Genomic DNA, 18,097 nt, shown 5'->3' with positions numbered 1-18,097 from the left:
GACATATAACTAAATAAATACAAAGATTGTGGCTTATTTTAACTCAGAATTAAGCACCATGCGAATCTCGGGGTTATTCAGGTAAGATTTTATCCACACTTAATATACCTCCCCATTTATCGTTAGGCCATGTTTTAGATTTCCACAATTTTAATACCTATCATCAGTGATGAGCACGAGAACACAGTAGCTGTTTATAGTTTTTATAACCCCGATCACACAATCATTATCAGAATAAACAATGTCTCTCTCTATACCATTTAACTGTGCCGTCTGAAGTAATGTATCGTCACTACATATGATAAAGTGGTACATAGGGAAGTACTTGTAATATATCTGGTACATGATAATTCGGGTTACAGTGTACCAGGACAGGCTGTAATTGATACTCATATGTTTCCGTCCTTCGTCTGTCAAGGACAATGACAATTGTTTCACACAGGATGGACATCAGTATTGTAAATTAATTATCTCTATTACATCAATAATAAATTTAGCCAGTGAAATAAGTCCATTTTGAGTAACGTAATTGAATACACCTAATTATGTGTATTAACATATTAACATACAAGGCGAATACCTGTGCTCCAATCATCATAGACGGATAAGTTACGGTCAAAATGTCACTTCTTTTTAACACATCAAAATAATGTTTACTTTTAAAAATTCAGAATTATAAAAACAAAACAAAACTTTATCATATCTTCTTTCAGTGTCACCGGCTTTATTGTCCGGATATCATTTCTGTGGATAAGTGTGACACAGATAGGGCCTTGTTGGGCAGGTAAGGATATGTGTATCTTTTGTTTCCGTTTTGTTTGTGTGTAGCTATTTCCAGGCATATCTCTCGTAACTCATGAGACATCAATTACGTCACAGGAAGTGACACAGTTATCTTGGGATATGATGTTATGGACGCTAACAGAAGTTATAAACAACACGAAGCCTTAATTCGGCATCGTGTGGAATTAGCACAGAAAATTGAAATGACCGATCTGCTTAAATTTACCTGGGGGCGTGAGACAAAAGATATGATAAGTGTCTGCGGGCCTAACCCTTGAAGAAATGCTGCAAAATCCCTGAATTCTGAGGCTGTCAGGATATTTCCCACAAAATAATAACTTATTTTCTAAGGAACATGTAGTATTATGTATGACATCGTGAGTAAATTTAGTCGAAAATGTTGCATCTGAAATTACAGAATTTGACGTAAGTGGGATGTGGGACAGAAAACAAGGGGCACATGGGCCTAAACGGTCACCTGAGTTATGAAATATTTCCGCGAATTTGACCCTTTAGATGCCAACCTCTGGGGTCTGTCGGGACTAACATATCATACCATCAAAATGCCATCCCGTAATGATCAATCAAATCAACCCAATAGAAAATTTAACAAATGGTACTCAAAACTGTGATTCCCAATATAAACTACAGTAAAGCTTAACCCCTCCACAGGGACATCCATAAGCACCGTCAGTGGAGAGAATTTTTACCTTATTTTGGCCTTCGTTAGATTTTGAAATTCCCTTCAATTTTACCCCTTTATACTCCGCCCTTCAATCCCCTGGGAGTTGGGGACCATATAATTCACAATTTTGGTTGAACTCTTGCCACGGAAGGCTTTCTGGAAAAATTGAAATTGATTCAGGGGTTTCTAAAAAGTCGGAAATGTTAATTGCTAACGGACTGACGACGGACAACGATTGACAAAAGGCGATTAGGACCTAGTCCCCCGAAAGCTCTCGGAGAAATGATACAAATGTGCGACCATCAATTTCAATTGCATTTGACTAATGGGGAAAGCAATAACAATATGGTATATTAAGATTTCTTCGAATCCACACAGAAGTTTTCGAAACTGGGAAGTTTTCAGTAATACAGAGAACAGAAATGGATATCTTTATTCTGTGGAAAGACGGGACAGGATTGGAAAAATGGTACTTTAGGCATTAATTGTTTTATTCCCACAAGGTAGAATTTCGTGTCGAAGTACATTTTTTTTGCACTTGTGACAGTTCTTTGCTCCTTAAGATTTACATTTGCGAATTTAGTGGATATGGTCTCGATCGTGAGATCCTTTTTCTACTTCTTGAAACAGACAGTTTTTTCCGGCAAAGACGGGGTTATTTTTTTAAAGATATAGCAGATTCTCGTGCCCCTTTCCTTCATTTATAAAATGATCGGAAAGGGAAAAGGCGACTTGAGGTGGAAAAAAGGGATTGATGGAACGAGGGGAGACAGGTGACAGAAAAGGGGACGTATGAATATGTTTTGTTTTTGATATTTTTTTCTTTCTTTTTTTTATAATGAGAGGTGGGTGAGATGGGTACAATAACGAGAGAAAGGTCAACTCCGACCATTATACCCATCAAAAGACAGAAAGAATGTTTGTTTGTATTTATGTATGAGTTTCTTGCTTTTGTTATTTATTTATTGTAAATAGCTTGTTGAAATTGAAAAAAATGAATAACTAGGAAATTGAACTACCATTTTTTCCAGAGAAAAATTAGTGTACAGAATTGTCTTGAATCATTACAGCATCTAATTCTACACCTGGTTATATTTGGGTTGTCATTGATCAAGGTTAAGGTCAATGGTCGCACTTGCTTTCTTTCTGAAAACAGAAGACAGCTCGCATATATTTTATTGATGACGGGGTATAGTATATCTATGTGAGCTCCCGCTTACTTTTCTTCATTTACTGGGGATAGTTTTTACCCGTAGATGGGAGAGTGTGCAGGGGGAATGAAATAAAGCGACAGCCTAATGTCAAATAGCATTTAATTAAAAGTAATGGTTGGAGAGTTGCTGATTGACCATTGAATAACGTGATTTATTGATAAAAGTTTGATATTTTATATCATTCGTTCGACAAATTCCCCGATCATTACCCTAAAAGAAGAAGAGGAGAGAAAACACTAACAGTCTGTTATGAACAAAATAGAGATGTTTTCTTCTAAGTGATTGAAGGGAGACAACTCTTGTCCAATTACTCAAACTATAATGTTTGCTTCACATGTATCCCCGATTTTATTACAATTTTACAGGTAACACTGAATGCCCTCACCTAAGTAATGCGGCAGAGATTACAACAGACCTGGTCCAAGGTATTTATACTGAAGTGAATCTATAATATACTGAAGTGAATCTATAATATACTGAAGTGAATCTATAATATACTGAAGTGTATCTATAATATACTGAAGTGAATCTATAATATACTGAGGTGAATCTATAATATACTGAAGTGAATCTATAATATACTGAAGTGAATCTATAATATACTGAAGTGAATATATACTGAAGTGAATCTATAATATACTGAGGTGAATATATACTGAAGTGAATCTATAATATACTGAGGTGAATCTATAATATACTGAAGTGAATCTATAATATATTGAAGTGAATCTATAATATACTGAAGTGAATCTATAATATACTGAGGTGAATCTATAATTTACTGAAGTGAATCTATAATATACTGAAGTGAATCTATAATATACTGAAGTGAATCTATATAATATACTGAAGTGAAAAGTGAATCTATAATATACTGAAGTGAATCTATAATATACTGAAGTGAATCTATAATATACTGAAGTGAATCTATAACATACTGAAGTGAATCTATAATATACTGAAGTGAATCTATAATATACTGAAGTGAATCTATAATATACTGTAGTGAATCTATAATATACTGAAGTGTATCTATAATATACTGAAGTGAATCTATAATATACTGAAGTGAAACTATAATATACTGAAGTGAATCTATAATATACTGAAGTGAATCTATACTGAAGTGAATCTATAATATACTGAAGTGAAAAGTGAATCTATAATATACTGAAGTGAATCTATAATATACTGAAGTGAATCTATAATATACTGAAGTGAATCTATAATATACGGAAGTGAATCTATACTGAAGTGAATCTATAATATACTGAAGTGAATCTATAATATATTGAAGTGAATCTATAATATACTGAAGTGTATCTATAATATACTGAAGTGAATCTATAATACACTGAAGTGAATCTATAGTATACTGAAGTGAATCTATACTGAAGTGAATCTATAATATACTGAAGTGAATCTATAATATACTGAAGTGTATATATACTATACTGAAGTGAATCTATAATATACTGAAGTGAATCTATACTGAAGTGAATCTATACTGAAGTGAATCTATACTGAAGTGAATCTATAATATGCTGAAGTGTATCGATAATATACTGAAGTGAATCTATAATATACTGAAGTGAATCTATAATATACTGAAGTGAATCTATAATATACTGTAGTGAATCTATAATATACTGAAGTGAATCTTTAATATACTGAAGTGAATCTATAATATACTGAAGTGTATCTATAATATACTGAAGTGAATCTATAATATACTGTAGTGAATCTATAATATACTAAAGTGAATCTATAATATACTGAAGTGAATCTATAATATACTGAAGTGAATCTATAATATACTGAAGTGAATCTATAATATACTGAAGTGAATCTATAACGGAATTTCCAGTACTTCTCAAACAGGCTAGCGTAGGATAAACAATCGTTCTCCAAATCATAAAACTAGTGAATCAAACAAGTAGAATATGGTTGATAACGTCCTCATTACATTTTTCGCACTTAGGTATTTTCATCGTGTGTCACTAAGTCTGGTAAAAATATAACACATACATATACAACACCTACACAATAATATATTATGTGTAGAATAAGTTATTAACAGCATTATAGGAAATACGTAAGTCTGAGGTGATGGTATGATAAGAAGATACTACGATATATATATATTTATTTATTTAAGAACGCGGATATGGCGCAGCAGTATAAGCTGCGGGTATTTGTGGTGCCATAGATCGTGAGTTCGAGGCCCGGTCAGGGCACGAGTCATAAAGTTGTCTTCCTTCGTCATTAGTGTTACCAGAGACCTATTAATATAGGTCTCTGGTGTTACCATGTTATATATCATTTCTGCAATTGTGTTGTGCTTCTTTAAGTTAACATTGATATGATAATTTTGTAATTAAGACTCAACTCATTTGGCATTATTAATACTGATGTTCAGATGCATTACATATCATTCTCAATGTTATAAATGTTTAATTTAATACAGGTTCTATAGAGCACTACGTCTGTTATACTTCACGACATGACGTAAGAGCTTGTTGTAGAATTGTCCGCACTATCCAGGATATCAACACAGATTAAAACTAGCTTGTGTCGTTATTGTGTTAAAAAGCTAAGGCCTACAGAAAAAAATGTAGATCTATAACATAACCCAAATGTTCTTATTTCTTTTGCAGAAGGATGTAAAGGACGACAAACAATCATATGCAGGTACCTGGTAGCTATTCAACGTTACCGAGAAGAGGCGATTGGACTCATAAACCACAACTGTCACCAGTATGACCGTTCTAGGCTACGGTCCGCATGGCTGGAGAGGGTCCAAGTTAACAACCGACATATGGCTGACCAGATGTATATGTCGTTACAAGGCCTTACAATCATACTGAAGGACAACTACAAATTAGACGCATTGATGAGAGAACACATTTTCCAGTATCTGGGATCTAAAATGTCGGAAAAGTTCTCCTTTTTCTCGTTTATGGATAAACTCATGCAGCCGCTTGAATACAAACTGTCTACCATTGGAGCATTCGTTAATGACGTTCATTCAGAATTGTCATTCATGGAACGTGTAGGCATTCGAGAAATCAAAACATCGTCGGTTCAAAATTTAATCCAGCTGTTGTCAGCATTCTGTGCTAATTTTAACGTTTCATTTGTTGAGATACAGAAAGAGAAAAACATTGTGTCGTTTTATTTGAAAATGTTTTCCGACAACGTATTATCATCTGATGCTGAAATTTTAGTGAACTCGTACCACTCCAAATACGCGGTAACATACTCGAAGTACCGACTCAGGGCTGAGAAATATCCTACCACGTGGGGAGTAGTGATGTACATGATACCCGATGTCCTTCAGAACGACCACGACACAAACGCACATCTCTGGACACATACCCAGGACACGATATTGCAGAGGGTACCGACTTGGCGTCCGACCGATGGTTTAGACATCTACAAGACATTCCTGTCGAAATTACGCTCTACACTAGACGGGTATTCTGAATTTGGGTGGTTCCAAGTGAAGCTAAGGGCAACATTTCCTTTCACATTAAAAGGACTGGATTGGATAAAAAACACACGACAAGTGATTGAACAGAAAGAGATGCGAATTATTCAATTAGCAAAGGAGAGGGATTGGTTTGAAGTAAAATTCAAAATGCACCATCTGAGCAGCACATATTCTAAATTTGTCAAGGAGTTGAAAGATTATCGTACTGGAATAATTACCGAACGGTTAACAAGCGAGTCCGAGATAAACAATCTTTCAGAAAAATGTGCTTGTGAATTTCAAGACATCCTGAGTATTCTCCAAAACATTTGGAATACGACAACGGGTCGACATATGTCAGAAACACATGATACATTTACATTAGAAGAACTACAATATATTCCCTATCAAACCAAAGATTTCCAAAATCCAAGAATGCTTTTAAATCAAGAAAGCAAGCTTCTTCCATGGATAAAGTTTGACTTCAATCTCGAACGTTTCGAAGACTGGATGAAATCACGATTATCCTTGTACGAGGAGGTTTCGAGGTGTTCCAACAAAAGGCACTCTGTTAGTGATATCCTTAAATCGTTGGGCGTTTATATTTGCAAATATGGCGGATCATCTGTAAGTTTAGATACGGTTGTGTCATCAGAGGATGTATTGTGTACACTCTCTACAGTCAGATTAGATTGTAATGATTATGATTCTTATCCCCTCGAAATGTTAAGAGAAAAATGCGGGTCTTCGAAACATCCTTCGAATACACTTTGTAGCGAGACCGTTAAACAACGAAAAGAAGTGCTTATTGAACGGGAAGTCCGTGAAGCTGTTTCAGACCAAAGTGTCGGTGATGTCGGTTTTGTCTTTGATAACATCTATAATAAACTAAGACACGATGAGTTGTCAAGGAAATATGGATTGAGTATTTCTAGGTTACATATACTGCACACTATCTCTCGACTTTATCCCGAAAGAGAAGAGTTTGGTTTCTATAAAATGTCATTCTTCCAGCAGAATCATCAGTCTTTTTCGGCAGATGTCTTTGATTTAATGTCATCCTTTGCTATCGAGCAAAGGAACAATTATATGAAGCAAAGGTTTCGAAAGCACTTTTGTGATAACCATGGATTTTGTGTTGAACACAAATCTTCTGTAGATAATTTCACTAGTGTGATGGTGCAAGATAGAGCACATGTTGTAATCGAGAAAGACAGCATACCAATATTTCAAGCTCGAAAGCAACTAGCAGATCACACAGCTTCTACAGCACCAACAACTCATATAAACATCCACTGTTTAATTTTCCTGTTAGTTTATCATCTTTAGCTAGGGATACTGCAAATGCAGTTACTTCTCGATTTATATATTTATTTCTAAATGACTTATAAATTCCGCAACGGTTTTCAGACAGAATTTACTTCGTTAAATGATTAAATACTTAAATCGATAGAAATTAAGTACGCATATTACTCAGATGAAAAGAAATTAACTGTTTTAAGTACTTGAGTCGATGGAAATTTAATAAATATACTACTTAGATCGGTAGAAATTAAGTATACTATTCGGATTGATAGGAATTGGTAAGTATACTACTAGATTGATAGGAATTGGTAAGTATACCACTAGATTGATAGGAATTGGTAAGTATACTACTAGATTGATAGGAATTGGTAAGTATACTACTAGATTGATAGGAATTGGTAAGTATATTACAAGATTGATAGGAATTGGTAAGTATACCACTAGATTGATAGGAATTCGTAAGTATACTACAAGATTGATAGGAATTGGTAAGTATATTACAAGATTGATAGGAATTGGTAAGTATACTACAAGATTGATAGGAATTGGTAAGTATACCACTAGATTGATAGGAATTGGTAAGTATACTACTATATTGATAGGAATTGGTAAGTATATTACAAGATTGATAGGAATTGGTAAGTATACTACAAGATTGATAGGAATTGGTAAGTATACTACAAGATTGATAGGAATTGGTAAGTATACTACTAGATTGATAGGAATTGGTAAGTATACCACTAGATTGATAGGAATTGGTGAGTATACTACTAGATTGATAGGAATTGGTAAGTATACCACTAGATTGATAGGAATTGGTAAGTATACTACTAGATTGATAGGAATTGGTAAGTATACTACTAGATTGATAGGAATTGGTAAGTATACTACTATATTGATAGGAATTGGTAAGTATATTACAAGATTGATAGGAATTGGTAAGTATACTACAAGATTGATAGGAATTGGTAAGTATACTACAAGATTGATAGGAATTGACTGATAAACAAAATGTTATGTAGACGGGTAGAAATTAACCCACTGAAATATATTTTTGTAAGCTAATGTTCATATTACGTATATATAAATGTTGAGTTAGCTCATTCTATATAACTGTATCACTATTATTGCAAGTTATGTACAAGAAGAATTAAAAGGACACTTGTTGTACTCTTCAATATACTTTATAAATTAGTAGGTGTGTTATACTGCTTAAGACTTTTTCCAACCTTCGCATCTGTTTCCATGTCAGTTTTTCCTTCGTTAATATTTTCCACGGATTTAATTGATTTTGAAATCGGTTGACAGATCTGTTTTAACTGATTTAACTCTGTTCTTCTGTAATTTTAAATCATACACACAAAATAAACTTGTGACCTTTCTATAACAGTATCTTGCACATGATATTTTTTTTTCACGTTAAACCAATGAATACTTCAGTAGATAAATTTATTGTCGTGTTGGTGGACTATCAATAAATAATCACATTGAAAATTATATTATTGTGAAGTTTTGAAATATCAGGCAATGTATTGTTTTTGGTTATCACGTCACTAATAGGTACATATTGGGTATGCTATGCCATTCTTCAACAACATGAATAATGTATAGACATACTTCTTGTAGACTTATCGATTTGACTTAAATTAAGATGTATTTAGTTTTTGATTTAGATATAAAACTGCATCAATTTGAATTCGAAATACAAAGAAAATGTTCATTAATATTAAGTATCCGAATATGCTGAAAACTTTGTATTTTTTAACAATGTAAATAGTTGATCGAATGTCATGTTTTTATAATAAATCTAATATTCACACTGAAAGTTTTTAATTTTTTTTATCTAAAACATGATATATTTGCATGAATATAACCATTGGGGTTCCCAACATATTTAAGAAATCAATTAAGGAATCACTAGTCGGTGAGACGAAGACTATCAATAGGCAGAATCACTAGTCGGTGAGACGAAGACTATCAATAGACAGAATCACTAGTCGGTGAGACGAAGACTATCAATAGACAGAATCACTAGTCGGCGAGACGAAGACTATCAATAGACAGAATCATTAGTCGGTGAGACGAAGACTATCAATAGACATAATCACTAGTCGGCGAGACGAAGACTATCAATAGACAGAATCATTAGTCGGTGAGACGAAGACTATCAATAGACAGAATCACTAGTCGGTGAGACGAAGACTATCAATAGACAGAATCACTAGTCGGTGAGACGAAGACTAGCAATAGGCAGAATCACTAGTCGGTGAGACGAAGACTATCAATATACAGAATCACTAGTCGGTGAGACGAAGACTATCAATAGACAGAATCACTAGTCGGTGAGACGAAGACTATCAATAGACAGAATCACTAGTCGGTGAGACGAAGACTATCAATAGACAGAATCACTAGTCGGTGAGACGAAGACTAGCAATACACAGAATCACTAGTCGGTGAGACGAAGACTAGCAATAGACAGAATCACTAGTCGGTGAGACGAAGACTAGCAATAGACAGAATCACTAGTCGGTGAGACGAAGACTAGCAATAGACAGAATCACTAGTCGGTGAGACGAAGACTAGCAATAGACATAATCACTAGTCGGTGAGACGAAGCCTATCAATAGACAGAATCACTAGTCGGTGAGACTAAGACTATCAATAGGCAGAATCACTAGTCGGTGAGACGAAGACTATCAATAGACAGAATCACTAGTCGTTGAGACTAAGACTATCAATAGACAGAATCACTAGTCGGTGAGACGAAGACCATCAATAGACAGAATCACTAGTCGTTGAGACGAAGACTATCAAGAGGCAGAATCACTAGTCGGTGAGACGAAGACTATCAATATACAGAATCACTAGTCGGTGAGACGAAGACTATCAATAGACAGAATCACTAGTCGATGAGACGAAGACTATCAATAGACAGAATCACTAGTCGGTGAGACGAAGACTATCAATAGACAGAATCACTAGTCGGTGAGACGAAGACTATCAATAGACAGAATCACTAGTCGGTGAGACGAAGACTATCAATATACAGAATCACTAGTCGGTGAGACGAAGACTATCAATAGACAGAATCACTAGTCGGTGAGACGAAGAAAATCAATAGACATAATCACTAGTCGATGAGACGAAGACTATCAATATACAGAATCACTAGTCGGTGAGACGAAGACTATCAATAGGCAGAATCACTAGTCTGTGATGAGAAGACTATCAATACGCAGAATCACTAGTCGGTGAGACGAAGACTAGCAATAGGCAGAATCACTAGTCGGTGAGACGAAGACTATCAATAGGCAGAATCACTAGTCGGTGAGACGAAGACTATCAATAGGCAGAATCACTAGTCGGTGAGACGAAGACTATCAATAGACAGAATCACTAGTCGGTGACACGAAGACTATCAATAGACAGAATCACTAGTCGGTGAGACGAAGACTATCAATAGACAGAATCACAAGTCGGTGAGACGAAGAATATCAATAGACAGAATCACTAGTCGGTGAGACGAAGACTATCAATAGACAGAATCACTAGTCGATGAGACGAAGACTATCAATATACAGAATCACTAGTCGGTGAGACGAAGACTATCAATAGACAGAATCATTAGTCGGTGAGACGAAGACTATCAATATACAGAATCTCTAGTCGGTGAGACGAAGATTATCAATACGCAGAATCACTAGTCGGTGATGCGAAGACTATCAATACGCAGAATCACTAGTCGGTGAGACGAAGACTATCAATACGCAGAATCACTAGTCGGTAAGACGAAGACTATCAATAGACAGAATCAATAGTCGATGAGACGAAGACTATCAATACGCAGAATCACTAGTCGGTGAGACGAAGACTAGCAATAAACATAATCACTAGTCGGTGAGACGAAGACTATCAATAGACAGAATCACTAGTCGGTGAGACGAAGACTAGCAATAGACATAATCACTAGTCGGTGAGACGAAGACTATCAATACGCAGAATCACTAGTCGGTAAGACGAAGACTATCAATAGACAGAATCAATAGTCGATGAGACGAAGACTATCAATACGCAGAATCACTAGTCGGTGAGACGAAGACTAGCAATAGACATAATCACTAGTCGGTGAGACGAAGACTAGCAATAGACATAATCACTAGTCGGTGAGACGAAGCCTATCAATAGACAGAATCACTAGTCGGTGAGACTAAGACTATCAATACGCATAATCACTAGTCGGTGAGACGAAGACTATCAATAGACAGAATCACAAGTCGGTGAGACGAAGACTATCAATAGACAGAGTCAATATTCGGTGAGACGAAGACTATCAATATACAGAATCACTAGTCGGTGAGACGAAGACTAGCAATAGACAGAATCACTAGTCGGTGAGACGAAGACTAGCAATAGACATAATCACTAGTCGGTGAGACGAAGCCTATCAATAGACAGAATCACTAGTCGGTGAGACTAAGACTATCAATACGCATAATCACTAGTCGGTGAGACGAAGACTATCAATATACAGAATCACTAGTCGGTGAGACGAAGACTATCAATAGACAGAATCACTAGTCGGTGAGACGAAGACTATCACGGGCTAGACGAAAAATAACAAAACTATACGAGTTATTTTGAAGTACCATTTTACTGTATGTATTACAGAATAAAGATAATTTATCAATGGTGTTTATGAATTTATTATGTGTAGAATGTTTTATTTCCTGTTATTCTGAACCGCTAGGATTTCCCATAAAACCATTGGAATATAAAAAATACCTGTATTTGAATAGGTAAGGATCTCGACAGTCTATCAAACAGTTTTCTGGCACTTAGGAGCTGTTGGCATTCGATAATTTCGATAATCATGGGTTTGAGTCATAGATTCCCGGAAGCCGGTTCAGTTTCAGTTTTAGAATCGACGTCAATGCAAACCAGAATATGACTAATTAATACCGAAAAATAGCAGCTGATATTATATAACGAGCAGATGTATAACTTAGAAATGACAGGTCCCGCACCTAGATTATATTAACCATAAGGACATTTCAAATCAAAATGTTAATTTTTATTCACTTTTATTTACTTTTTTGATGATCTATTGTCTATACTGTAGGCGCTTAAACTATAGAGTCGGTGAGACGAACATACTGTAGAAATAGGTGAAGTCGTGTATGTGTAAAATCAGTGTTTAGCTGAAGTCAATATAACAATGGCTGAAGTCGGTGAGACTAAGTCGATCAATGCGCAGAATCACTAGTCGGTGAGACGAAGACTATCAATAGACAGAATCACTAGTCGGTGAGACGAAGACTATCAATAGGCAGAATCACTAGTCGGTGAGACGAAGACTATCAATACGCAGAATCACTAGTCGGTGAGACGAAGACTATCAATACGCAGAATCACTAGTCGGTGAGACGAAGACTATCAATAGACAGAATCAATAGTCGGTGAGACGAAGACTATCAATACGCAGAATCACTAGTCGGTGAGACGAAGACTATCAATAGACAGAATCACTAGTCGGTGAGAAGAAGACTATCAAGAGGCAGAATCACTAGTCGGTGAGACGAAGACTATCAATAGACAGAATCACTAGTCGGTGAGACGAAGACTATCAATAGACAGAATCACTAGTCGGTGACACGAAGACTATCAATAGACAGAATCACTAGTCGGTGAGACGAAGACTATCAATAGACAGAATCACAAGTCGGTGAGACGAAGACTATCAATAGACAGAATCACTAGTCGGTGAGACGAAGACTATCAATAGACAGAATCACTAGTCGGTGAGACGAAGACTATCAATACGCAGAATCACTAGTCGGTGAGACGAAGACTATCAATAGACAGAATCACTAGTCGGTGAGACGAAGCCTATCAATAGACAGAATCACTAGTCGGTGAGACTAAGACTATCAATACGCATAATCACTAGTCGGTGAGACGAAGACTATCAATAGACAGAATCACAAGTCGGTGAGACGAAGACTATCAATAGACAGAATCAATATTCGGTGAGACGAAGACTATCAATATACAGAATCACTAGTCGGTGAGACGAAGACTATCAATAGACAGAATCACTAGTCGGTGAGACGAAGACTAGCTATAGACATAATCACTAGTCGTTGAGACGAAGACCATCAATAGACAGAATCACTAGTCGTTGAGACGAAGACTATCAATAGACAGAATCACTAGTCGGTGAGACGAAGACTATCAATATACAGAATCACTAGTCGGTGAGACGAAGACTATCAATAGACAGAATCACTAGTCGGTGATACGAAGACTATCACGGGCTAGACGAAAAATAACAAAACTATACGAGTTATTTTGAAGTACCATTTTACTGTATGTATTACAGAATAAAGATAATTTATCAATGGTGTTTATGAATTTATTATGTGTAGAATGTTTTATTTCCTGTTATTCTGAACCGCTAGGATTTCCCATAAAACCATTGGAATATAAAAAATACCTGTATTTGAATAGGTAAGGATCTCGACAGTCTATCAAACAGTTTTCTGGTACTTAGGAGCTGTTGGCATTCGATAATTTCGATAATCATGTGTTTGAGTCATAGATTCCCGGAAGCCGGTTCAGTTTCAGTTTTAGAATCGACGTCAATGCAAACCAGAATATGACTAATTAATACCGAAAAATAGCAGCTGATATTATATTACGAGCAGATGTATAACTTAGAAATGACAGGTCCCGCACCTAGATTATATTAACCATAAGGACATTTCAAATCAAAATGTTAATTTTTATTCACTTTTATTTACTTTTTTGATGATCTATTGTCTATACTGTAGGCGCTTAAACTAGAGTCGGTGAGACGAACATACTGTAGAAATAGGTGAAGTCGTGTATGTGTAAAATCAGTGTTTAGCTGAAGTCAATATAACAATGGCTGAAGTCGGTGAGACTAAGTCGATCAATGCGCAGAATCAATAGTCGATGAGACGAAGACTATCAATAGACAGAATCACTAGTCGGTGAGACGAAGACTATCAATAGGCAGAATCACTAGTCGGTGAGACGAAGACCATCAATAGACAGAAACACTAGTCGGTGAGACAAAGAGACTGTAATAGGCAAGTTATGTAGACGGTATACCAGTTACTAATTAAAGTCGACAGAATACTGACTATAGTCTAGGAGACCATACCTATCAAAAGGCAAATCATGTTGACGATATACTAGACATCATCGTTTTTGATGGTTATGATTTATATACAGATATATTTATGCATCTACACACTTACAAGAAACAACTCAACAACTGTATTTGAATGAATAAGGCCACCCTCACAGAAGGTGACAAAACATACAAGATTATGAGATGAAATTACTCATATATACCAAATACATATAAAATATTACTTTGATCAAACATAACATAATAAGTCAATGTGGGGGTTAACCAAATAAAAACCGCCAAAAAGACATTTAAAATGTCTCCACCAGACATTGAAATGTCTTCCCCCTCTATACAAGTATATCTAAGGAAGTTATATTGTAATGTTGATATACAGTTGGCGAGGAGGGCTTACGTAATGGCTAACAAATAACGTGTTCTGATCAGTCCTAAAAATATATAATGTGTCAGAGGAAATGAATACCAGACATAACTATATACCGCAGTGTACAGGTATTTAACTTGTACTTATGTGACTTAATAACTAAAACAAAGACGACGTTAGGTCACCGCAGTATATATCAGGGACATAATATGTCCCTGTTAAGCTATCTGGTTAATGATACATAGTTGGAGAATACTTTGAAGTATAATATGACAGATTATTACAACATAAATCAAATTATGTAAAATTGCAGTAATATTTATTTTCTCGATACAGGTACATGACTGGATTTTCTAACGATATGATTTTTTTTCTTATTTTCATGATTTTAAAAATCTAATGGATACTCGTTCTTTCATCACCACAGACTTAACAACTGAATTCTTAAACCATATGTGCATGAAACACTTTTCTTTAGTTTCATCAACCTGCACCTCTCGAAACCTAGATATGTTGAAATGTATCATGGAGAAGCCCAAACACCATAAACTATAAAGTAATTACCTCGACTTTTCCCAGTCGTGTACATGGGACTACACTGTATATCACAGAATCCCGTATGTTACCCGACAGTAAATAATAAGTACCCGTCTTAATTTTCTCAAACATGTATCTTAATATATAATTTTCTTTTCAATGATCAAATGATATTAATATTTTTTTAGACCACAGTCATTTTTTAATCCCAGTACCTCAGAGTGTTCACTAAGTTGATGAAGATTAATCGATCCATATACATGTAATATAAATTACGTAAGGTTTGGGCCAGAATTTTAATATTGAAAAATAACATAGGTTATTTATGATGATAGGATGAACAGGCACATACATTATTCCATATTTCCCCTATCCAAATCACATAACTCCACCTTCTTACCCCTCTTAATCACTTACCACAGACTTGTTACCCCACCTAAATCACATATACATTTAATGTACCTCTCACTTGTTACCCCACCTAAACCACATATACCTCTCACTTGTTACCCATCTAAATCACATATACCTCCCACTTGTTACCCCACCTAAATCACATATACCTCTCACTTGTTACCCATCTAAACCACATATACCACCAACTTGTTACCCCACCTAAATCACATATACCTCTCACTTGTTACCCCATCTAAATCACACATACCTCCCACTTGTTACCCATCTAAATCACATATACCACCAACTTGTTACCCCACCTAAATCACATATACCTCTCACTTGTTACCCCATCTAAATCACATATACCTCCCACTTGTTACCCCATCTAAATCACACATACCTCCCACTTGTTACCCATCTAAATCACATATACCTCCCACTTGTTACCCATCTAAATCACTTATACCTCCCACTTGTTACCCCATCTAAATCACATATACCTCCCACTTGTTACCCCATCTAAATCACATATACCTCCCACTTGTTACCCCATCTAAATCACATATACCTCCCACTTGTTACCCATCTAAATCACACACATACCTCCCACTTGTTACCCATCTAAATCACATATACCTCCCACTTGTTACCCATCTAAATCACATATACCTCCCACTTGTTACCCATCTAAATCACACACATACCTCCCACTTGTTACCCATCTAAATCACATATACCTCCCACTTGTTACCCATCTAAATCACATATACCTCCCACTTGTTACCCATCTAAATCACATATACCTCCCACTTGTTACCCATCTAAATCACACACATACCTCCCACTTGTTACCCATCTAAATCACATATACCTCCCACTTGTTACCCCATCTAAATCACATATACCTCCCACTTGTTACCCATCTAAATCACATATACCTCTCCACTTGTTACCCATCTAAATCACATATACCTCCCACTTGTTACCCCATCTAAATCACATATACCTCCCACTTGTTACCCATCTAAATCACACACATACCTCCCACTTGTTACCCCATCTAAATCACATATACCTCCCACTTGTTACCCATCTAAATCACACACATACTCCCACTTGTTACCCATCTAATCCATATACCTCCCACTTGTTACCCATCTAAATCACATATACCTCCCACTTGTTACCCCATCTAAATCACACATATACCTCCACCTTGTTACCCCATCCTAAATCACCTATACTCCCACTTGTTCCCCATCTAAATCACACACCTCCCACTTGTTACCCATCTAAATCACATATACCTCCCACTTGTTACCCATCTAAATCACACACCTCCCACTTGTTACCCCATCTAAATCACATATACCTCCCACTTGTTACCCATCTAAATCACACACCTCCCCACTTGTTACCCCATCTAAATCACATATACCTCCCACTTGTTACCCATCTAAATCACACACCTCCCACTTGTTACCCCATCTAAATCACATATACCTCCCACTTGTTACCCATCTAAATCACACACCTCCCACTTGTTACCCCATCTAAATCACACACCTCCCACTTGTTACCCCATCTAAATCACATATACCTCCCACTTGTTACCCATCTAAATCACACACCTCCCACTTGTTACCCCATCTAAATCACATATACCTCCCACTTGTTACCCATCTAAATCACACACCTCCCACTTGTTACCCCATCTAAATCACACACCTCCCACTTGTTACCCCATCTAAATCACACACCTCCCACTTGTTACCCCATCTAAATCACACACCTCCCACTTGTTACCCCATCTAAATCACATATACCTCCCACTTGTTACCCCATCTAAATCACATATACCTCCCACTTGTTACCCCATCTAAATCACATATACCTCCCACTTGTTACCCCATCTAAATCACACATACCTCCCACTTGTTACCCCATCTAAATCACATATACCTCCCACTTGTTACCCCATCTAAATCACATATACCTCCCACTTGTTACCCCATCTAAATCACATATACCTCCCACTTGTTACCCCATCTAAATCACATATACCTCCCACTTGTTACCCCATCTAAATCACATATACCTCCCACTTGTTACCCCATCTAAATCACACACCTCCCACTTGTTACCCCATCTAAATCAC

At 36.2% G+C, this 18,097-nt stretch overlaps 1 protein-coding gene across 1 annotated transcript; it reads left to right on the top strand.

The window, feature by feature from the left end:
• Window positions 1-768: 768 nt before the first annotated feature.
• Window positions 769-9,284, top strand: LOC117327571. The gene is made up of 3 exons (XM_033884628.1): window positions 769-784; window positions 3,048-3,107; window positions 5,340-9,284. Exon 3 carries the CDS (start codon window positions 5,501-5,503, stop codon window positions 7,481-7,483), a length of 1,983 nt encoding a protein of 660 aa, XP_033740519.1. The 5' UTR covers window positions 769-784; window positions 3,048-3,107; window positions 5,340-5,500; the 3' UTR covers window positions 7,484-9,284.
• Window positions 9,285-18,097: the final 8,813 nt, after the last annotated feature.

Source organism: Pecten maximus, chromosome 5 (genome assembly GCF_902652985.1).
Source record: "Pecten maximus chromosome 5, xPecMax1.1, whole genome shotgun sequence".
Classification (NCBI taxonomy): domain Eukaryota; kingdom Metazoa; phylum Mollusca; class Bivalvia; order Pectinida; family Pectinidae; genus Pecten; species Pecten maximus.
This window is presented reverse-complemented; position numbering and strand designations above follow the sequence as displayed.